This window comes from Phalacrocorax aristotelis, chromosome 25, assembly GCF_949628215.1.
Source record: "Phalacrocorax aristotelis chromosome 25, bGulAri2.1, whole genome shotgun sequence".
Lineage (NCBI taxonomy): Eukaryota > Metazoa > Chordata > Aves > Suliformes > Phalacrocoracidae > Phalacrocorax > Phalacrocorax aristotelis.
In genome coordinates, this window is record NC_134300.1 from 727,325 (window position 1) to 751,952 (window position 24,628).

At 43.4% G+C, this 24,628-nt stretch overlaps 1 protein-coding gene across 2 annotated transcripts in view; it reads left to right on the top strand.

Annotated features, from left to right (window-relative positions):
• The window catches only part of ASH1L (ASH1 like histone lysine methyltransferase), a 64,042-nt gene that overhangs the window by 10,818 nt on the left and 28,596 nt on the right, over positions 1 to 24,628 (top strand). Inside the window, exons 3-6 of one of the 2 annotated variants that reach the window (XM_075075328.1) lie at positions 7,282 to 12,031; positions 18,239 to 18,340; positions 21,724 to 22,465; positions 23,582 to 23,761. In XM_075075328.1, the coding sequence (XP_074931429.1) occupies positions 7,282 to 12,031; positions 18,239 to 18,340; positions 21,724 to 22,465; positions 23,582 to 23,761 (5,774 nt within the window). The remainder of the gene's footprint in view (positions 1 to 7,281; positions 12,032 to 18,238; positions 18,341 to 21,723; positions 22,466 to 23,581; positions 23,762 to 24,628) is intronic. The other variant, XM_075075329.1, reaches the window with a different exon arrangement.

Consider the following 24,628-nt stretch of genomic DNA (forward strand, 5'->3'; position numbering starts at 1 on the left):
AGAAATAACCGTTTACCGCATCCTACTGATTTCTAGCAAGTCTGATTAAAAAATGTCTTTCTAGAAACAAATGGTAAACACAGTTTAAAAGCATCGCATGTTCTGAATTTGATACCCAAGGGATTTTTTTTTCTTACTGCAATGAAATAAAGCAAGTTCTGGCACTGCAGTTGCACTTCAGAAAATGAAAGCGCTCCCTTAATCTTTCATTTCGATGGGGGGCGGGAAGGGGAATATATGACCAATTTGGAGCAAGGTGTGGCAATACTTTGAGCTGTGAAACTGAATTCTATGTACTTTTAGATGAGAAATGAAGAATTTTAATGGAGATTTAGCACTTGCAGTATACTCAGTTCACCACTAAGACACAAAAAGAAGTAGAGGATATCTTCTCCTGGGAATATCAGTGTAAAATAAAAATAGGAAATACTTTGCGCTCCCATCTATGATAGCTGTGCTTCTTTCTCAAGCTTGCTGCTGAAAGAACTCTTAAACCTTGGGCAGTGTCTTCAGTTGTGTTAGTAGAGGGTTTATCTCCATTCTGAAACATGAGCGGGTTAGGTGAAGGGGGTAAATTGTGTATTTACGATTTGTCCTCCAGAAATGTGTAGACAAAAAAGCTAATAGTCTTCTAAAGAGAAAATCAGAGAACAGACGAGAGAGGCCTAGGAATGGCTGAGGTTCCCAGGTGTTGAGAGGAACAAAATTAGAAGTTATTGTACTCAGTTACAGTATTCAGTTTGCTTCTTGACACTGAATACGAAACTTGGGTTTCTTTCTTTCTTTCACAAAAGTGCCCTGTGACAGACAGACATTGCTGTATGGCTAGTGTGCCTTTGCTAAGCCTGACAACCTGCACCTTAGGCACAAATATAAATTTTGCTTCTGTTAATTTTAGCACAAGAGGTGTATGAATGGTTTCCCTGTGCAGGTAGATGTAGCCAATGACATAGCAAAGTTGCATTACTGAAGTTTTAGGAAATAGGAAGGCAAGAAGTGATCGTAACAGCCTGCTGTAATTCTGAAATAGTCATGGTAAAACAGTGAAGCAAGTTGGAACATGCCTTTTTGCTCCATCTCCTTATTTCTCTGTAAAACTGCTGAGTGCAGTGTTCTGTAGCTCATTGTATCGCCCTTGGTTATGTAGGGAAGCTCTACAGGAAGGTTTGCTGATGAAATCACAGCTGCTAACTGAAAATTTTCAAGCAAAAAAGTACCAAAGCTAAAGAAGCATTTCGTTTTCTTTTTGAGTAGCTCAAGAATATTTTCTGCAGGTTCTGGGACATAAGTTTTTTTCTTGCACTCCTTACACAAAGCAGTTTTTTCCCTGGTAGTTAGCTAACACTTGCTTTTAGAAAAGACTAAAAAGTCTTGGAAGTGAAAAATGAACAGCAAACGCACTTTCACTCATTATTTGGGGAACTTGTATAGAATATATTGATGCCACCACCACACAAGCGATCGCTGTGATTCTTCAGAATGCTTATTTGAATTATACAACAGCTAAAGTAATAACGAGTGAATATCTCTGTGTGTGTGTACGGACATCTAAAAATCCTTGTTGGGTTGTTGGTGCTTCTCAAGAGAATTCACAAACAAAACTTTCATTAACAATCTGTTTTTCTTCTAATTATTTCAGCTTTTGGAAGCTGAGACTATCTTGCATTTCCTAATTTGCTTCTAGTGTGAGAAGTGTGAGTTTTGCACCAGACTTGATAGGAGATATCCTTGTTCTTGTGAAGTACTATCTACTCTTAAGGTTTTTGCAAATAAGTACCAATAATAAGAACACTAAATAATAATCCAGTAACAATAAACCCTGAGATTATGCTGTGGTGTAACAGTGAATGCCTTTTTTAGAAGTAAAGCCAATTTTTTGCCGTTGGTGCCTGTGATAATTCTGGAATGATTGATTATAACCCATTAATAGTTGATATCAAAATAACCTGGAATTTTTATTCTGCAAAGTAACGATGCAATTTTGTGGATGTACGGTGTAGAAACCATACATCCACACACGAGATGTAGAATTTTAAATTCTGCCTAGTGCAAACTTAATAATACCAATCTTATGAAAACTTAGGTGCTTTATGTAGTTGCTTTGGGTGATTCTTTTGTTGGATAGAGTTTTAATCCAGACGGTTGTAGCTATAGATTGCACAGGACTAAATGTTTTAGTTTTTAAAGCACAAAATTATTTTTAATGTAATGTAATCTAGACCTTTTTAATGGCTTTGCAGCTAGGTTAAGCTTACCGTCTGAGTGCCAGAGTAACATAGAACAGGTCTAGAACTCTTGACTGAAAATGCACGTAATCCAAGAAAAACGGTTTTAGGCTTTTATGTGGCGTAGTCAACTTGCATTGCAACATAAAGGTATCAGTGAAGAAGGTTGAAGTATGTGCTTTGCAGACGTCCTGGGCGAGTCAGATGGATGAAACACCTACAAGATGTTAGGGGTGTTTTGGTTTTTTCTGTGAGTGATTTGTTAGTAGTCACCACAAAACTATCTGCATTAAAATCTGACTTAGCGCTTTCTCTGATATAAAACTGTGCGTTTGTTCAAGTCAGACCACGAACTAGGGCTCTCTGCTCCATGGAACCACAAAAGTGCAACGCTAAATGTGCTGCGTGCAAGGCCAGCTTCCAGCACCAGGACCAGAACGACAAGAGACCAGATATGCATTTGTAGGGCTGCGTGTGAGCGTGGTCACGCCAACCGCTGAAGCTTTGAAGTGCTGTACTCACTGAAGGCACTCAGTGACATGCTTTTGACTTCAGATCTCTCCTTGCCATCTAACGTAGTGATTGTTTTGCAGTAGAAGCTATTTCAGGAAAGCGTGGCACCTTTTTTGTCTCCGGTGCAGTAGGACATATCATGGCTGCTCCCGCCTCCCAGCTGTATGTTTTGTATGAGGGTGGCTAAGTCGGGGGGAAGTTCCTGAAATGTGACGCTCCAACATAATTTACATAAGATTGCAGCTGCCACAGAAAAGCTGGGCGAAGTGCCAGACTATTCTCCACAGACAACAGTCTCTTTTACACCACAGCTTTAAAACCAATAACCAATATGACTGGTGGGTTTTGTTCTACTACTGCAGCAGGTTCGGAGACATCCAACCCCAAGTGATGCTTGTGGCCACCCTCCCCCAAAAGGAGAACTTTGATCGGTGACCTATCACTGTTCTTGTGAAATCTTGTTTACTTTCTGGAAACACGTTTGGGCTGGTAAGGCGGTGATCGTAACAGTGAAATTTAGCATCTGGTACATCAAGGATTTTAGTGTGGACCTAGTAAAGAAACAGGCAGTGAAGCCTGAGACATACATGGTGATCTGTTTTCACTAGCTTTTAGATAACTTTTTTAACAACGCTTATAGTTGGTGTGTAGCACCACTTATGCTGTGACTGGTACGGGTAGAGTTGTGCTGATGCTGGCTTAAGCGGAGAGATTTACATGATTTTTCTCAGTATATGAGTAGTGTATTCAAATTCTTTTCTTCCATTGTTGCCTTCCATACAGAAAATGTCCTCATTATTCCTGAAGTTCATGGCTGTGTACTATTTAATTTTATCATCTGTCTACGATAGTTTTATTCTTCCTGTATGATAGTCCTTAGTGATAGCAATACCTCCCATTTACTTTAAGTGAATATTTGAAATCTTTAATAGTGCAGAATTGCAAGGAGGAACTCTGACTCTGTGCTTCTGGGAGGCTTTTAAAATGTTTTTGCAGCAACTGTAGCAGCCATGTTAGTGCAGCCTTCTCTGAAGAAGGTTAGATATTTTGATCACGATGTCTTTATTAACTGTTGTCAGATGACATTTTTTCCCTTGAAAAAAAACCACACCACCACACCACCACCACCCCCAAAAATAAACTCTTTCTGTTAATCATACTTATTTGTAAATGGCTTTATGGGGAAAAAAAGTAATTTCCCATATGAAATTTTTGTTTTTAAAAATGCTGAAAAAATTACAAACTTTTTTTGACTTCTTGTCTGTCATCTCAATAAAAGTTTCTTGCTTTGTTTTTGTTGTTCTTTGAAACCATTTTCAGTGCACTTGGAAAATTCACTCACCCTAGATGAGAAAGAAACTTTGGAGGGCGAATGCCTTCAGCTTTCAAAGAACCTTTGTTTGATGCTAAGGTCATGTTTTCAAAATTCTGGCATCTTAGTTAGATCAAAGCTACTTTTAGGGAGAGTTTTCTTATTTCTTTCATCTAAATAGCTAATAAAACTCCCAAGCTCTTTGTCTGGAAGCAGAGGATAGGAAAAGGTGTAGCCTGACGAAAGGCATTTGATACCCAGAAATGGTAGAGTATAAAAATACAAAAGAAGCTGGCTAGTGGGGTAGCAGGCAGAGAAGGAGGAAGACAGTGTATGCACAGGTGGCTTAACAAACACATGGAGAAGTTGAATTCCCAAGTCAGTATTTAGGTAAATTTTTCATATGTGTCTTTAAGTCCACTGAACAAAGATTAAAAATCTGTTGCAAAGTTCTCTGCAAAATTTCAGACCATAGAAAAGAGGGTGTAACTCTATGAATATAGTCGGACTGATAAGAAAGACACGTGCAGGACAACCAGGGGATCAGGCCCACCAGCATGGCTTCAGGAAAGGCAGGTCCTGCCTGACCAACCTGATCCCCTTCTATGACCAAGTGACCCGCCTGGTGGGTGAGGGAAAGGCTGTGGATGTGTCTGCCTGGACTTTAGCAAAGCCTTTGACACTGTCTCCCACAGCATCCTCCTGGAGAAGCTGGTGGCTCATGGCTTGGGTGGGCGGACTCTTTGCCGGGTAAAAACCGTCTGGCCGGCCGAGCCCAGAGAGTTGTGGTGATCGGAGCTAAATCCAGCAGGTGGCTGGTCACGAGCGGGGCTCCCCAGGGCTCAGTGTTGGGGCCAGCCTTGTTTAATGTCTTCATCAATGATCTGGGCGAGGGGATCGAGGGCACCCTCAGTCAGTTTGCAGATGACACCAAGCTGGGTGGGGGTGTTGATCTGCTCAAGGGCAGGCAGGCTCTGCAGAGGGACCTGGGCAGGCTGGAGCGATGGGCCGAGGCCAGTTGTGTAAGGTTTAACAAGGCCAAGGGCCGGGTCCTGCCCTTGGGCCACACCAACCCCAGGCAACGCTCCATGCCTGGGGCAGAGGGGCTGGGAAGTGCCCGGCGGAGAAGGCCCTGGGGGTGCTGGCTGACAGCCGGCTGGGCATGAGCCAGCAGTGCCCAGGTGGCCAAGGAGGCCACCAGCCCCCGGGCTTGTGTCAGCACTGGTGTGGCCAGCAGGAGCCGGGCAGGGATGGGGCCCCTGTGCTCGGCGCTGGTGAGGCCCCACCTTGAATGCTGGGCTCAGGTTTGGGCCCCTCGGGACAAGAAGGGCCTTGAGGGGCTGGAGCGTGTCCAGAGAAGGGCAGCGGGGCTGGGGCAGGGTCTGGAGCACAAGTGTGCTGGGGGGGTTTAGCCTGGAGAAGAGGGGGCTGAGGGGAGCCCTTCTCGCTCTCTGCAACCCCCTGTGAGGGGTGGGGTTGGTCTCTTTTCCCAGGTCACCAGTGACAGGACGAGAGGAAACGGCCTCAAGCTGCATCAGGGGAGGTTTAGGTTGGGTGTGAGGGAAAACGTCTTTAGTGAAAGAGCGGTCAGGCCCTGGCACAGGCTGCCCAGAGAGGTGGGGGAGTCACCGTCCCTGGGGGTATTTAAAAAACGTGTAGATGTGGCACTTCAGGGCGTGGTTTAGGAGGCCTGGGGGTGTTGGGTTAACAGTTGAACTTGATCTCAGAAGTCTTTTCCAACCTTAATGAATCTATGATGCTACTCTATGATTCTGTGACTACCTTGATACTATTTAGTTAAGATCTCTAGCACTCACAGTCTACCCCGGGTATGTCCAAGCGTGTCAGCTGAAGGGGTTGGGTTCCATATTCAGAGTTGGGTCGTGTGTTGTGCTGACTCAGTAGTTTCCACATAAGTTCCAGGCCTGTATGTGGGTAGAAAGAAACACGCCTCTTGCTCCATCCCAACAGAAAGGCAGTAGCCTAGGATTTGGAGCACTTGTATGTGCACTGCAGGGCTTCTGATGGCTCAGGCAGCACATTACCCAAGCAGGTACTTCCCAGTTCTAGGACATTGTTAGGCTGAATCCAGCATGTGGTGTTCTGTTTAAGTCATGGTGGTATAGCTTACTGAATAAATATTTCATGATCAGCACCGAAGTTTGCTTTGATTTCAAAGGAGTCCAGACTATATCTTTCTTCAGCATAATTAGATATTGGCCAACCGTGAACGTGATCAATCTAATGCTGACTGTAATCAAGTACAGTAAGTACTGTGTGATAGTCTTTCATTTTTATTGCAGAGGGATGAATAGATGTGGCATTGATGCACACCATTCACTCTTTATTTGATGTTTGAGACAGTAGATCCCAGAAAGTTTTCAAATTGTGTGTATATGTAATTATCTCATAAGGGATCAGAGTCTTCCATTCTTAGCCCTTGCTTGGAGTGAAGGTATCCCATGCATTTCAGAGGTGTGTTGGGCCCTGTATGTAAAGAAGAATGTCCTTCCAAAATAAAAGACTAATTTATTGGGAAGTTCCTGATAGGATTTATTGAGGTAATGGATATTCCTTTTTTTTTTTTTAACCTTTACAGACTAAATTTCAAATTTGATTAGGTTGGAACTGAAAATAACTTCACAAGTTTCACTTACTCCATGTGTTGTGTGCCCCCCCTCCCTGTACAAACAACAGAATAATTTGACTTAATTTAGTACTAACAGCAGTCTGCTGTGAGAAGAACCTGTTACTACAGCAGTTGAGGGTGTCATGGGACAAGACTGAGAAACACTGGTAGAACTGTGCATGGACAGGTTTACACAGTGCCTGCCCTTGCAGTGCATCGCTCAGTTGCTTCTCGGTAGCATGTGAGGTCTTCAAGTGCTATCATGCTATAAATAGTTAGCCCATTATATTGTTGTTAATGGTTTTTTTTTTTTAATAAACATTGACAGTATTTTTTGAGAATGTTTATAATTGGGGGACAGATTAAATAGTTTATATATGAGGACTGGGAGTGAGATTGGGTTTCCTTAACACCCTTAACAGCCTTAACACATCCACTGAAATATATTTGCTTTAAAATTAATAGAATCATGAAGTGAGCGTTTGGTTAGTTACCCTATTATCAAAAGCAGGTATTAATAGTCTTAACATGAAAAGATACTGTGTTACTCAGAGAGAGTCATTGTGCTCTGTTCCTAAAGATTATTTTTTATTAACTTCTAGGACCCTTCAAAGTCGTACAAGAAAGCTGGAGAAGTTGCAACAGTTGAATTACATGTGGAAGAAGGTATACAAGTAGAAACAAATCCTTTATCTAAGAAAGTTACCCCCTTGCACTCTGAAATGACAGATTATATAAAGTCATCTCCTCCAACTCTTATCAGTAGCCATAATTCTGACTTAAAGGATAGAACACAAATTAATGGAGCAACAACAGTAACAGAAAAATTGGCTCAACTTATTGCAACTTGTCCTCCTTCAAAGTCTTCCAAAACAAGGCAGAAGAAGCCTGGAAATGGAATTGCATCTGGTTTGGTTAAAGACTCTGTGAAGAAGCTACCAGGAACCATAACTGCAAGTGGATTAGTTAATAAAGATTTAGTAAAGAAACTGCCAGGATCTGGTATTGCTGTGGGATTGGTTAACAAGGACTCAGGGAAGAAGCCATTAGGGATTGGTAGTGCAGCCATATTGGTTAACAAGGACTCTGGGAAGAAGCCACAAGGGATTGGCCCGTTAATTGGATTGGTTAATAAGGACTCTGGAAAGAGGCCACCAGGGATCAGCACTCCGACTGGGTTAGTTAATAAGGACCCTGGAAAGAAACAGACAGTTACCAGCTCTGCAGTTGGATTAATCAGCAAAGATGTTGGGAGGAAACTTGCGGGTATTGGCACTCCAGCTGGATTGAGTAACAAGGAGTCTGTCAAGAAGCCAGTAGGAATTGGCACTCCAGCAGGATTGATTAACAAGGATGCTGGGAAGAAGTTATTGGGAATAAATAGTCCTACAGGATTGGTTAACAAGGATTCTGGGAGAAAGATGCCAGGGACTGGCAATATGACAGTTCTGACTAGCAAGGACTCTGGAAGGAAGACACCAGGGATTGGCAGCCCAATGGGACCACTTAACAAGGATTCTGGGAGGAAGATGCCAGGAATTAGCAGTCCAGTGGGATTGGTTAGCAAGGACTCTGGAAAGAAGCCAACAGGAATCGGCAGTCCCATTGGTTTGGTTAACAAGGACTCCGGAACTCTAAAAGCAGATGCTCTTATGCCTGCCTCGGAGCCCTTTAAGCTTCCTTGCAATTCAAACCACAGTAGCCTTGAAAGCCATGAGACTACAGATTTACTAAAGGAAAATACTACTAGCAAAACATTTGAGAAGCATATTATGAGACAGAATAAAGAAGGCATCTTGGAAAAATTTTCAATTCGTAAAGAAATTGCTGATGTAGGCAAAGAGATGTTTAATGAAGGAATCTGTGTTCCACAGGATGGTTACTCAACCAGTGAAAAAGGGATTTACGAAACATCTAAGCATGAAAAACAGCCTCCAGTATATTGCACTTCACCAGACTTCAGAACAGGAGGTGCTTCGGACGTATCAACAGCAAAGTCCCCATTTAGTGCAGTAGGAGAGGGAAATCTCCCATCGCCTTCACCCACAGTGTCTGTTACCACCTTAAACAGGAGCCTCTCAACATCATCTTCACAGTTAGCATCTAACTCATTGCATTTAAGTTCAACAGCAGATCTCTTAGAAGGTATTTCAGATCAGATTGGCAAAACATCATTTTCTTCTGACAGTACACTTCTGAATATAAACAGAACATTGAACCATGCTCTGAGCACTGATTTTAAAGGTGCTGATAAAGATGTAAATGATTCAAAAGCTACTTATGTAGAAACTTCAAGAATTAGTCCTTCTACAGGGAAAAAGCCTATTTTGGCATCTGAAACAAGCATTCATGCTACTGTCACCCCCTCAGTAGTTAGTTTCACAAGCTTGTTTAGTAGCAAGCAGTTCCTAAAGATTGGTGCAATAGCTGCATCAGATAAATCCTGCCAAGGAGCAAAAAATCTGAGCGCTACTCAGCAATCAAAACCTTTAAAGAAAAGAAAAGGAAGGAAACCACGATGGACTAAAGTAGTGTCAAGGAACACATGTCGACCTCCGAAGGGCCTAGAACTAGAAAGGTCGGAGCTTTTTAAAAACATCTCATACGGTGCACTATCGAGCAGTAATCTGGAGCAGGCCAAATTCTTGAAAAACATAGGATCGTCTTCATTTGTGGAGCACGAATTTGTCAAACACCAGTTGCCAAAACTGAATGAAGCTAACGGCCAGTCTCTTGCACTGTTAGCTGAGACTGACAAGCAAACTCAAAAGTTCTACAGTACTCACAAACAACCCTCTAGTTTGTGTATGTCAGATGATTTCTTACCTGACATGTATAAACCCAAAAGAGGAAGACCTAAATCCAAGGAGATGCCAGAGCTTGAAGGTCCTCCCAAAAGAACTCTAAAGATCCCAGCATCAAAAGTGTTTTCAGTGCAGTCAAAAGAAGAGCAAGAACCCCCAATTTTGCAGCCTGAAGTAGAAATTCCCTCCCTAAAACAGAGCTTATCAGGACAACCTTTTCCTAAAAAGAGGGGGAGACCTAAAAGACAGATCAGATCGTCAATTAAAATGAAGCCACCTATTCTTTCTGTGGCACCTTTTGTTGGAACAGATAACTCAAGCAAGATAGAGTCCGAAAGTGATCAACATCGAAGTGGGGATTATTTTGAGAGAAAGGACCAGCTCCGAGGGCCAGAAGAAGTCCAAAAACCTAATATTTGTAGCATGAGTGATTTGGAAGTAGACTCAGACAGAAAAGTTGCCAAGAGAAATAACGGACAGTTAATGAAAACAATTATTCGAAAAATAAATAAAATGAAAACTCTGAAGCGAAAAAAACTTTTGAATCAGATTCTGTCTAGTACAGTGGAACCAAATAACAAAGGGAAAGTGCAATCTAAACTCCACAATACAGTATCAACTCTTGCTGCCACATTTGGTTCAAAATTAGGCCAGCAAATAAATGTCAGCAAGAAAGGAACAATTTATATAGGAAAAAGGAGAGGAAGGAAACCTAAAGCTGTCCTGAATGGTATTTTAACTAGCAGTTCTGCCAGTTTGACAGTTCTTGAGAAGTCTGCTCAGCAAGCTCCTGGTACGTCATTAGGACAAGTACTTCCGCATTTGATGCCTTCAACAGCTAATAATTCTGAGATTCTTCCATCCCCAGTTTGCTCCCAGTCGTCTGCAGTGAGTGGGGGACAGAGCCCTGTCAGCAGCGATGCAGGATTTGTCGAGCCCAGCTCGGTGCCGTATTTACACATACACTCCAGACAAGGAAGCGTTGTTCAGACACTTGCGATGAAAAAAGCTGCGAAGGGAAGGAGGAGATTATCTCCACCTACCTTGTTGCCAAACTCTCCTTCTCACTTGAGTGAGCTGACATCGCTGAAAGAAGCCACTCCTTCCCCAGTGAGTGAGTCTCACAGCGATGAGACGATTCCCAGCGACAGTGGAATAGGAACAGATAACAACAGTACTTCAGATCGGGCGGAGAAGTTTTGTGGGCAAAAGAAGAAAAGGCATTCATTTGATCACGTTTCCCTTATTCCACCCGAAACGTCCACCGTTTTAAGTAACCTAAAAGAAAAACATAAACACAAATGCAAGCGCCGCAGCCATGATTATCTTAGTTATGACAAAATGAAGAGACAGAAGCGAAAAAGGAAAAAGAAGTATCCTCAACTTCGAGGTAGGCAGGACCCAGATTTCCTTGCCGAATTAGAAGAATTAATAAGTCGATTAAGTGAAATTAGAATAACCCACAGAAGTCACCATTTTATACCCCGAGATTTACTGCCTACCATTTTTAGGATAAATTTCAATAGTTTCTATACCCATCCTACTTTTCCTTTAGATCCTTTGCACTACATTAGAAAACCTGATTTAAAGAAGAAGAGAGGCAGGCCTCCAAAAATGCGGGAGGCTATGGCAGAAATGCCTTTTATGCATAGTCTCAGCTTTCCTCTCTCCAGTACCGGGTTCTACCCCTCTTACGGCATGCCTTATTCTCCCTCTCCCCTTGCAGCTGCGCCCATAGGCTTAGGTTATTATGGAAGGTACCCTCCAACTCTTTATCCTCCTCCACCTTCTCCTTCTTTTACTACCCCCCTGCCACCACCTTCCTACATGCATACAGGCCACTTGCTACTCAATCCCACCAAATATCACAAGAAGAAGCATAAACTTCTACGCCAGGAGGCTTTCCTCACGACAAGTAGGACTCCGCTCTTGTCAATGAGCACGTACCCCAGTGTTCCACCCGAAATGGCTTATGGCTGGATGCTCGAACATAAGCACAGACATCGCCATAAACACAGAGAACATCGTTCTTCCGAACAACCGCAGGTTTCCATGGACACTATAACGGCTAATAGCTCTTCTAGAACAGTTCTGGAGTCCTTGAAGCGCTACAGATTTGGGAAGGAGGCTGTTGGTGAGAGGTACAAACATAAAGAGAAACATAGATGTCACATGTCGTGTCCCCACCTGTCGCCTTCAAAGGGCTTGCTAAGCAGAGATGAACAGTGGGTCAGGAGAGAGCCTTCGGAGTCTAATTCGTTAGCACTGGGATTGCAGACGCCGCTACAGATAGACTGTTCAGAAAATTCCCCAGGTCTGTCCCTGGGGGGATTTACTCCAAGCTCTGAGCCAGCCAGCAACGATGAACACACAAATCTTTTCACAAGTGCAATAGGCAGCTGCAGAGTCTCAAACTCTACCAGCACCAATGGACGTAAAAAACTAACTGACAGCCCTGGACTCTTCAGTGCACAAGACAGCTCGCTAAATCGACCTCTCAGAAAGGAACCGTTGCCTTCTATTGAAAAGGCACTACAGCCACTGACAGGTAAGGGAGCTCTAATTGTGCGTACTTTCCTACGAGTCTTGCTATTTTATGTTGTACCAAACATGCACTAGAAAAGGAGGGCAAGTATAGCTTTGGCTTTGTAGGAATCCCTCCGTGTTAAATTTCAGTACTACTCTTGCTTTCGCTCTGGAGTGTCCCTGTTCTGTTAAAGCATTGTTCTGCGCAGCATTTGGTTACAGGCTAACGTAGCGTCTCTTCCAGAGCTGCTTATGGGATTTCGTAAGTACCTCTTCCCATCAGATTTTTCTTGCTTTGTTATAGCAGTATATGAAGTTATGCTAAGGATGCTTTCTTATGAAAAGGTCCTTTCTTTCACAGTTTTAACTTTCTGGAGAAATGAGTTAAAATTTCTCACAATTTTTGCTACTTCAAAAGATGTGTTTCTGTTTGTTTTGAAGTGCGGTCGATTTGGTTTAGACTAGCTATCTGTACTACTATTGTGAATAATATATCCGTTTAAGAAAATGTTTCCTGTTTCTTTTCTAACTCCATTTTAGTTATTTTGATAATGTCTACTACAGTGTAGCTTTTGATCCCTGATTTGAGGCTTCTAGCAGCGATTCAGAACAGTTGCTAAATGATGCTGGGAATGCCTAAGACCAAACCTTGTAATGACTGCTTTATTCATAGTTGGGAAACTCATCTTACGTAGCCTCAGGCAAAACTGGAACAGAACTAGCTGAGACTGTACACACAGAAAATTGCAATGACACTGTCAGAGGGCTGCTGCTTAAGGAAGAGACCTCCGCTCTGAAACTGAACTTTGTCATTTGCGTAATAGTAAGAAAAAAAAAACTAATGTGAAATTCAGGACTTGAAGAAACTGTATTATGCATCACTTCCCCTGTCAGCCTAAGTGTCACTTCATGCTGTACTTTATTATTACAGATGTTTGTGGGGATAATTTCCACATTGTATCCGCTTCTCTCAACTGCTGTGGACACGAGACCACATAACAAAGATACCCTGTGAAAGACACAAGTGCAACTCATCCTCTTACTTTTGCTTACTTGTGATGTGTAAGGGAGGTCTGATAGCTTCTCCTCCCTCCCTCCAATACTTGCCTACGCTCTCCCTTGAAATTTAAATCATTTCTCCAAAACCACTTGTGACTAATGTGTCACAGACCAAGAGCCAAGCGAACAACCAGCTACCAGTAATGAGTAATACCTCCTCATGTTCCTCACTCTCACTGTCCTCTTCTTCTTGTGATAATCCCCTTCTGATGCCTCCTGTCACTTCCCTGCTCTGACTACAGATGTATGGAAGGGTTTTTTCCCTTTGTTTTATTCTGGCATTTGGGAGTTTTATGTTTTGCTCCTTTAAGGGCAGTTGGAAGTGGCTGGATTCTTTTAGAAGTTACTATTACTTCATACCATTTCATATTCCTAAAACTACTTGGGGCAGGGGGGGGTCAGGAGAAAGCAATAAAGCTGTGAGATTGCTTCTCCTGCAGCAATGGAAAGGAAAACTCAAAGTGCTAGGTCACTAAAAGGGTTAAGTTTGGCTCTGAGGAGTGGAGAATCGGTTGTGGTAGCTCTTGCAGTTCTGGGAATTTCCTGAGGATTTCCATTACAGTGAATGATCTGACTTGGGTTTTTATGAGGAAAAACCTAATTAAGGGAAAAAGCAGAGATGTTTTAAGCTGAAACCTGCTCCTGAAGGGTCTGAATCACTCTTCCGCTTAGGCTGCGTTTGACTGGTTCCTCAGATGCCATGTATCACTTTCAGTAAGTGTATTTCCCACAATGGAAACCAGCTGGTTTTATTGTGAGCCTGGCTTTCAGCTCAGGACTCATCTTGTTCGCAAGGAGCTCCTAATGCCCCACATCATGTGCATGCAGTATATCAGAGAAGTTAAAACTGCATCTAGAAAAAGCCCTAGTAAACTAAAAGGCTGGCTTTTTATTATTATTATTATTAGATCAGCGTCAAGTTGCGTGTTGTGGTTTGTTACGTTTTAACTGTGGTGCTGCATTGTGATTCTGAAACTATTACGATGAAAGACTTAGATGTTTTTGTGCACTTCAGAAAATAGCACAGATGGAGAAAAAAACCTGTGGTGCATCAAAGATTGTTTATTAAACCAGATGCAATTTAGGTGCGTGGTGGAGAGAACACCATCAGAGCAGCTAAAACATAGTCAGAGACCAGCACTGGGAAATGCCTTCTAAAATTGGTCCATATGAACTGTAGGAGATAATAATGATATTTTATTTGAAAGTATCCCATATGGAAAATACTCTTCCTTTCCATAAACTTTTGAACGTAAAGCTTGCCTGGTTGAATTACCCAACAAATTCTCTCTGTGGTATTAGCTGATGCTGGATATTTTCAGAGATTGCCCGTGTCCGAGTTAGTTGCGTTAGAGACATGCATGTTTTGGCAGGACTCGAGTGAAGGTCAGTGTTTCGCAGAAGGTGAAGGTGAGCTAGAAGTTCACACACTGTAGGCTTGTTTAATCCAGACAGCGTGGACATGCCGTTACACCGGTGACAGTTGTGCAGCCCTAATGTTTTGTCTTTAAGATTTTTGTAGGACCCTGTTACCTGTTCATCTGAAGTTCATGGTGGTCTTTAGTAAACGCCTGTGGCTTCACACCACCAGTTATTTCAAACAGCCGATGGCTTATCCTAATCCAGGCTCGGTGTGCCCCTCACAATTCCTGGAAGGAAAGGGAAAGAAAAGCGTCAGCCGTTCAGGGGCAACCCATGCAGTTGTAAAGTCCTTACTGCCTTCCCTCCATCTAACAATAAAAGGGCAGGTTTGAGGCCCGCAGCCTGACAGGAGACGCAGGCGCTCGTTGGAGTGATGGTCCGCTCGGACGGGCAAGCTGGCTTCACCAAGCATGGGCGTCCTGTGCCGGTGGCCACGGGCCCTGCAACGCCCTGTGCTGGTGGCCACAGACACGTCCATGCCTGCCTGACCCCACTGTCAGGGGGGCGCCCAGCTCTGCTCTCCACTGGAGCGCTCCGCCGCCCTCCCGCCGCCCGCCCGAGGCCTGCCCTCCCGCCGCCCGCCCGAGGCCTGCCCTCCCGCCGCTTGCCCGAGGCGCTGCGCCGTGCGCGGGCACGCGAGCCACCGGCCGGCGGGCGCCCCCTGCCGGTCGCGCCTCTGCCGCGGGAGCAGCCGCGTCCCGCTGCGGCGCCGCCGGTCGCTCGGGCCGGGCCGAGGCCTGGGCACTGCCCGGAGCTGGGGCACGGCTCCTCACGGCTCCTCACGGCTCCTCGTCAGCCGCCACCGCGGGGGGCTGGTGCCCACGAAGGAAATAAGCACGAAAGCTGTGAAAGAAGGAAGAGCTCTGGGACACGAGCATGGTCTGTCACCAAGCACAGTTACGGCTTTGCCATCCAAGCAGCCCTCCAAATTCCTTTTGCCCTTTTTTTTCTCCTTACTATAACTTACAGCCTATTTCTGCTTAGAACAGTTATTCCTGCTGTATAATTTTTTTTTTCTCTGAGGTCCCAGGGTATACATGTTAATCTACGCTTTATTAAATCAATGCATCTTGTAGTTTCTTAGTAGAAAAACTCATTATGGAATAAAAACCCAGTTGACTGCTCTTCCTGATATTAAGCAGCCGTGTGAGGTCTCCCTGCACAGCTCCACTGCAGCTTTTTTTTCACCTGCATGTTGTAGGAGCCGGCGGTTCAGAAGCCCTCCCTCTTTCAGAGCCCACCAGCACCATCGCCACATCAGGAATCCATGCAGGAAAACCAGAAAATCTTCACCAGGAATATGATTTGCAACTTGGGACAATGCCTGGCAGCCTTATGACTGTGCCTTTGTTGAGAAGAATGAATGAAAATTATTCCTCTGCCTTCTCGAGAAGTTAGAGTATTTGGAAAAGCGATACCGTTAATTCCTCTATCGATCGAACACATCTTAGATGTTACACCCATGATAAAAAAAGCACAAGCTCTGAGGCGTGACGGGGTCTCAAAGGAGATTTTCCTAAAGATTTCTGGTCAATCAGTTTGGTGCGTTCCAGGATTCTTCCATCGTCCTATGCCTTAAGATCTCTATTCACGACTTGAAGCGAAGGATTATTTGCACGGGTGGATATTAGTGGCCTTGACTGAGAACATAACTTCCGTGGTCCGCTCTCTCATTTCTTTGGAGTCTGTTGGAAAGGAAAGAGATCCGAACTGACCATGCAGCGCTGAGCTCATTTATCACAAATGATATTTCGAAGGGAAAGAATGAAAGTCCATTTTTAAGGACTCATTCTAGATTTTATCTTCTAGAGATCTCCATGATGCGCATATTCTCATTGCACGCTGCCATGTGCATTTTTGCCTACCTGTTTTTTTATACTAGTATCTGAATTTTTAATATGTCAGCATTTTCGTTGTCGCAATATGCAGATTTTTCTATGAAATTTTGGCAAATCCTACAGCCTTTGCTTTCAAAAGTAATTGGGATTCCTTTAAGTTTTAGGGAAATAAAACAAGTTACAGTAAGAAAATATGTATATGTAAGAAAACAGAAATAGATCTTTTCTCACGTTGTCAGCAAAGGTGCCATGACCAGTTTTGTCCCTTACCCTTCCAATAGTCGTGAGATCTCTGTAGCTTTTTTAAAACTGTTTTTAAATTAAGTAATTGTAGTTGTGATTGCCGCTGCCGGATGACGTCTTGTAGTGATAAGCCAGTATCTAATTATTTTTTTGTAATGCCAAGCCCTGCGCACTCAGAACGTACAGTCAAACATGTTTTGCAAGTGCCTAAAATCCAATAATGCATTACGCTTGTTTGTGTGTAGATAACAATCTCTCTCATTTGTTTAGACCCCGGGGTTTTACAGATCTGCCAGGGCTGACCGCAGCAGAATTTTACTTTTGTGACAGGACCTTAAAAAGGAAAAGTTAACATAGCAAGAGAAAAATCTAAAGAAGTACTTAAGAAATTTTTTTCTAGCTTTTCAGCTTTCTGCAGTTTATAGTGTCTTACCTGAAGCAGTTCTGCCTGAGGAGTGGAAGAGAAATGCTTCTACAAAGCAAGGTGGATTGAAAATCGGCCCGCCAGGCACCGAAGGTTGTGATCAGCAACATGCAGCCCAGCTGGAGGCCAGTCCCTCGCAGTGACCCCAGGGATCAGTGTGGGCTTCGATACTATTTAACCTCTTCGCTAATGACCTGGATGATGGGACAGAGCGTGCCCTCAGCAAGTTTGCAGATGGTACAGCTGAGAGGAGTGGTAGATACGCCAGATGATGGTGCCGCTGTTCAGAGGGGCTGTCACTGGCTGGCGGAACAGGCTGGAGAGACTCTTATGAGGAACAGTGTCTTGGGATGCATTAGGAAGAGTGTTGCCAGCCGCTCAAGGTGATGATTATTCCCCTCTACCCAGCCCTGGTGAGGCCTCATCTGGAGCACTGCAGCCAGCTCCAGGCTCCCCAGTATGAGAAACACATGGACACGCTGCAGTGAGTCCAGTGAAAAGCCACAAAGATGACTAAGGGATTGGAGCATCTGTCATACGGAGAGAGGCTGCGAGAGCTGGGATTGTTCAGCCTGGAGAGGAGAATGCGCCGGGGAGATCTTACCAATGCGTACCCATGCCTGATGGGAGAGAGTAAAGAAGGAGGAGGCACGCTGTTCCCAGTGGTGCCCAGTGACGGGACACGAGGCAGCGGGCACACACTGAAGTACAGGAGATTCTGTTCGTACATAAGGAAAAAGTATCTGACTGGAAGGGTGATTGAACTCTGGGTTGTGGAGTCTCCATCATTGGAGATGTTGAAAACCCAACTGAACATGGTGGCCCTGAGCAACCTGCTCTAGCTGACCCTGGTCTGAGCGGAGTGGTTGGTCTAGGTGATCTGCAGAAGTCCTTTCCAAACTCAACTGTTCTGTGAAAATCAAAGAATGAAGCTACGGGGTTCATTTGAAAGTAGGAATATGGTGGGGTTGTGGGTATTTTTTTAATGTGAAAGCCAATACTCTGATGATATTAAGCAGCTTGTTTACTGTCCTACTTATGCCATTAGCCCATGAAAAATTCTTTCCTGACGGTCCATTTCTGTCCTCCTCCACCTCTGTGCATCATAGCAAGCAAGTGTTCCTAAAGCTAGAAAAGAGCCATCTTAGGTTGAATATTTAGCATCTACAGTGTGTTGTGTTGGCACTGCCAGAGTGAAATGATGGTTTTTTTGTGCTTTTCTCTTCCCTGATCTGCTTTTCAGGCACCTTGCCAACACAGGACAAACCTTCCCAGAGGCAGTCAGAGAGCACAAATTGCAGCCCTTCCAGAAAGAGATCAACATCTGAGAGCACATCTTCTACAGGCAAGTAGTATTTGGTGGCCTTGTTTTTGGGAACGCTGCTGTACTAAGGCCTATGCTACTACTGGCAGCTGAGACAGCATTGCTGTGAGAACTTCAACAGCAGCAATATGATCATGGAGATACTGAGTTTTTCCACTTATATTTTAGGATACAAGTGCTGCAAATTGAGTTGTAGAACAGGGAAACAAGCAGGTGCTTAGAGAAGCAGCAGCATACCTGTGGCAGAATGGACTGGGTTCCTCAGCAGGTTAACTTAGTCTTCATGAAGCTCAAAGCTTTAATGTTAGCAAGACCTGTGGCACTACAGTTAATGAATGAATTAGATGAACAGATTCATTCCTCCACAAGGAAAAAGCCTGACTTCTGTGCTGTTCTGAAGGCAGACGGTTTTCTGCCCGTGGGTAGTAACTGTTAGGATCAAGGTGGGGTGTGCTGTTGTGTTTTCTTCATAGCATGTGAGAATCCTGCTGAGGCGAGAGAGGATGACAAGCAGCTGATCCCAGTCATCACTAATGATACAGTTGTCAATGACCCTAGGCAGGTGAAAAATGGTAGTAGGAGAGAGATGGAAGCACTGAAAGCCATGGGAACTCCGGTAGCGTTCTTATCAGCTCTGTCAAATGAGGACCAAATCTCAGATGCACAAAAGCATCATGGAGTTGAGCAAATGTACACTAACAGGCTGTTGAGGGAGCCGGCTTTCTCAGCCGTGGAGTGCCATACTGTGCAGGTTGCTGCTTGAGGAATTCCGTCTTTGTTTGCTTCACGAGGAAGGGAAGGGTATTTCAGATGTGTTTTGAGCTTTCTTTTGTAAGGAGGTCAGACTCGTGCAGGCACGCCGTGTGAATGCATGCTTGTTGCTATCTGTCACATTTTCACACCTACAAAACTGTCAAATCCCTTGACCAAATTGTCAGAGGGAAGATCTGAAAGTGTTCATTTCCTGTATATTACCTGCAAGTTGTCAGCCATGCAGTAAAAACAGACCCTGTTTGCAGTCCCTCTGAGGAAAACGTGATGTGAGCTTAAACCACAACACCTCTGATTGGACACAAAAAAACCCCGTAACGTTGACCGATTTTGTGAGAAGCCCAGTTCTAGAAAGAACTCCCACTAACAGAATTCAGACGTTCTTATGCACCAAAGTTGTTGCAGATTTGTAGTAAACATCCTCAGGATTGGTACTTACAGAACTAGTTACGATTTCCGTATAGGAGGAATGTGCCAAAACTGCTATTTCCTTCTCCATTTAAACTGATATTTGCAACAGATGCTTTATGCAGCATATGCTAAAGAAAGTCATCTGTGGCGAAGAAGCGTCCTCGCTTTTTCCTCTCCGTTTCATTGACTGTCTTTTACTTTCTCATTTTAAAGGGACAACTGCAATTGGTGGAAGTGTGTGCATAGGAAGGTGTTAAAAGTTCAGGCGTATTTTGTGCAGGAGCGCGTAAGAATGAAATGAATCACAAGTTTATCAACTTCAAAGTTGTTGAACTGATGATGCAGCTGAAAAGAGCGGTCTTTGTTATATTTTCTGTAGATCTGGAATGCATGTGGGTTGTCAGTGCGTTTGTCAGAGAGCTGCTTTGTTACCGAGCGCTGCGAGTGTGCCCGACCAGGGCTGCAGCTGTTTTGGGGCTCATAGCCTTCAGTTGTCCCATCCTTTTGGATCAGTTTCCAAACAGATAGACTAGTTCAAGGACATCCATTAGACTTTGTGTCCAAATGCGTTGTGTTGTAGTTTGGTTATCACTGGATGGTGCAGCTGTTTACAGAGCTCACTGTGCTAAACAGATGGTGTTTCTGTGAGGAACCCTCAGCTCCATCCCAATGTGTATTTAGAGACCGTAAGAAAACAAAGGGTAATTTATCTTTATTATTTCATCTAAAATTGATAGCTGAACGTGTAAATCCTTCCAGTTCTTTCAGAGTTGGCTGGGTTGCTAGGTTTTCCAAGTGACTACAGTTAGGCTTACAGCAGTGACCTGACAAGTACGTTTCTCTGTTCCTTTTTCACCCTATAGGAAGAACATTGCTCACAGGAGACTTTTTACAGCTTGTTATGCTGATCCTTCCCCCTTTAAATTTTGCACTCTCTGAAGCATGTTTTCATTTGCACTTGAAAATTCATGACTTTGGAATCTTAATGCAGAATACTTTTCTCCAGAGTACCACACTTATGCTAGAAAATATTTATTTTAAACTGTTTGTCCTTTATCTTTGTCAGCTAATGCATAATCTCCCTCCTGTCAAATGACAGAAACCCTTGCATAAAAACATTTTGTTGACTTCCCCTTAACAGTTATCCTTACACTAGTACAGGGTCTTCAGTCTACAGCCTAGGACCCACTAGTTTAAGTAGATCTAATCTAAGTAATTGGCCGCAATTACAGTAACATTTTGCAAATGCTAATGTGCAATTGTGATATATTTATGAGAGGACAGTATCCGTTTTATTCCAGAGAGAACAGGGTTTCTTCTGATTAAATGTTATCACTAAGAAGCAGCAGGGCAGCTTTGGGAAGCTCTTAGTTTGGAACAAATCCCTTTTTTAATACAGCATAATCTATATGGTTGACCTGGAAATTCTCTTTTTCAAATACCAGCTCTAAAGCATGTAACATTTTGTTTAAAAAGTGAGATGTAACTTTACTTCCTGTGTAAATTAGCCTTTCTCTTTTGTCCAGATATTTTGATTTACCTTTATCCAAGCCTGTTCTTTATTGCAATCAGTTCTGACATCATTATGTTTGTCTTTTTGATAAAGAAATTGCAAGAGCAATGAAAAAGTTGTTTCAGTACTTCCAAACTATGAAAAAGAAAAAATTAATTTAAAAACATTTTAGATGTTGCTCAATTTTTTATCAGTATTTTATTTTTAGTGTTGAAGAGAAAGACACTTGAGAAGAGTTCTGGACTGTACGTACATAGGGAATGCCCTCGTTGTTCTTTGCTGCTAGAAGTGGGGGGGCTGCCTGTGAATAAAAGGAAAATAATTGTATGCTAAAACTGATGACATAAAATGCAAACTTTCTACTCAACTTACGTTGCCGGGGCCCTTTCCCATTAGAGCTTCTGTTACAGAAATTGGTGTCTTGTCATTGAAGCTCCGGGCAGTTGTGGGACACAAAAGGCTGGAAGTGGTTGAGTCTCCATCCCTGGAGGTATTTAAGAGAAGGGTAGACGTGGTGCTTGAGGGTATGGTTTAGTGGTGGCCTTGGCAGTGATAGGTTAGCAGTTGGACTCGGCGATCTTAAGGGTCTTTTCCAACCTTAACGATTCTATTGTTCTATGATTCAATCTCTCCAAGTATTGTATTTTAATTCCAACCTTATTTGATTATATCTCAAGTCTGTTTCAGTGTATGTATGTTTGTGTTGCAGTGATTGGAGTACCTGCCCGGGGAGCAAGGCTGGCAACTGCTGTTGATGATTCAGTGGATAGCTTGCTGCAGCGCATGGCACAGCATGAAGGCCAGGCTACTCTGGACAAAACCTTAGAAGCAGTCATTGCAAATGTGTCTGTTCCGCCATCAGCTAGTCCTGCTCGAAACCACAACAGGGAGAGAGGTCTGGGGAAACAGGACAGCCTCATAGCCCCTGCAATTCCCAGCAGCTCCTGCAGCGATAGTATCTCGCTTCTGTCAGACAGACTCCCAAACAGCTATTCCCCACATCATCTCAAGAGGAGTGTGGTTGAAGCCATGCAGCGACAAGCTAGGAAAATGTGCAATTATAACAAGATCTTGGCAACAAAAAAAAATCTTGACCATGTCAATAAAATTCTGAAAGCCAAAAAGCTGCAAAGGCAGTCACGGACAGGGAATAACTTTGTGAAGCGCAGGCCAGGTAGGCCCCGGAAATACCCGATGCAGGCTGTCGTTTCAATGCAGGCTTTCCAGGCGGCTCGGCTGGTCAGCCAGGAGTTAGATAAAAGAGAAGAAAGCAGCAGTCCCTTACACCTGGGACCTGATACCATCACGGATGTGATTGAAGCTGTAGTGCAAAGTGTGAACCTGAATACAGATCACCGAAAAGGCTGGAAGAGAAAGAGGTGGCTTGCAGAGGAACAGGCCAGGAAGCGACAAAAGCCTTTACCAGAAGATGAACAGGAGAGCAATAAGAGGTAATTCCCCTACAATTTTGTACCCTCAGTCTAGTCATTGTTGATTTTGTAACATTTCAATCCATGAAAGAATCCTACTCAAGGAGCTCTGCTTGCTACCTTTACTTTTATTGAGGGGTTCAGTTAAGAGGGAACCAATATGTCAGTTTTAAGTATGCTGAGGGTTTTCCTGAGTTACTGAAGACACCCCAAAATGGGATGGAATCTCAGGTAGTCTAAAACTGCTGGTTTCATGCTTGTGTCTCAAGTGAAGCAAGTTTTATGATGTCTTGGTGAAGAATACTTTTAATGAGTTAGTAACAGGTGAGATATCAGAGCAAAGATTGTTCCTCCCTCATGCGCGGGATAAGAACTGTAAGAGCCACATGCACCATGGGAGTCCGGAAGAGAGCGACTCATGCATTACAAACAAATTTGTAGAAGCAACACAGAATGTCAGGTGAGATCAGTTGGTGTACAGCAAATAAAGAGTAAAACCAAAGCAGCAAGGAGTTAAGCTGCGCACTTGTGCAATCACTGGTTAGTAAAGGACACACCAGAAATCTGACTCTGATCTAATCTCCACATGCTCATCCCCAAAGTCACCAATACAAACAGATTAAACTCTTCTTGAAGTCTTCCTTTGTGTGTTTTCAGAATAGTTCTGAAAAATAACCGTCCATTTGTGTTTCAGAAGTGAATACTGTAATACAGGCGTTTAGGTTCACAGAATGTTGCTGGAACCACATGTTCAGAGGGAGTGTTGTGTGGCGCTCCTGAAGGCTAAGAAAAGGTTTACCACATACTATTTTTAGAGTACAAAAGCAGATAGCATAAGCCCCTTCTGAATTACTCAGCTGAGGCTCCAATGATAACCATTAGCAGAACAATTCTTTTTGTAATAATAATAACATTACTGGAAAAAGATCGTACATTTCTTATGATTATGCTTAACCACCACTTGATCATGATCATTGAATTGCAGGGTTTTTAAATAGCTGAGGCATCTCGTAATTCAGAAACATGGACTTTTTTTCTGCTGACCAGATTTTAGGGAGGAATAATGAAATATGGCAAGATAACCTTTATGGTAAGAAATACGATAAGATAATCTCTAATCTTTATTTTTTCTTCCAGTTTTTCTGAGGCAGTAGCTGAACCTCCCAGTCCACATGATGCCCTTGGGAAACCGCATGAACCTGAAAACACTGAGCAGCCTTTGCCTTCTCTAGCCCAGCGTGAGAAAAAAGCACCTCGACCCCCAAAGAAGAAGTACCAGAAGGCCGGGCTCTACTCTGATGTGTACAAAACAACAGAGTAAGTAATACCCATGAAAAGCTGCTGTCTGATATTCCAGTGGGAACTGTCTCCTTTCAACTAGAGCCATAAAGAGCTGCTGCTAATGAGTAGCTGAAATAAAACCATCAACTTAATTCAAGCCTGTGAAAAATTACATGCATGATAATTATCAGAATCTGACCAAGTGAAGATTTAAAATGTAACCCCAGTCAGAAAGCAGCTTCCACCAATCTGAAAGTGTTTCTGAGTATCGACCTTGAAGAAGGTAGGAGAGCTTCATTTGACAGTCTTAACAGTCCCGGCAGTAAAAGTGCTGGGAGAGCTGTAGGTGTTCAGGAGTGGAGTACAGTGCCGACACAGAAGTGGCAGCTCGCTTCCTGTTGTTACTGACTGAATGATGATGACTGGTCATCTTTTGTGTGCAAGAATTTTAGATATGCACCCTGTTCCTCTCACAGCTAAGCAAGGTTCATCTCTTCCACTTTCTATGAGATGTTTAGAGGAAAAATCCAGCATTCCTTTTTTTTTTCTTTTCACTGGTTGGCTCAAAACCTAGAGTACATTAGCAAGTGGACATCTCCCGTTTGGGATAACCAGCCCACTTCTGCTTCCATTTGTAGTTACATACGTTTTCTACAAGTGTTTGAACAAATACGTTGAAGTCAAGAATTTGTATTTCTCTTGTATGATCTGACAGAGTCAAAAGAGAGAAAACTGGGCACCTTCTCATTATGTTGTAGATTTTAAAATGTTACAGAGACCACTGGAAGACTGCTGGTGTAGTTTATCAGCTGCTCCTGGGGTCTTCTCTTTCCACAGTAGAGTGAAGGCATCAGTGACTGTAAGGAAGAAGCAAAGATACAGGTCTGATCAAAGTGGGACTGC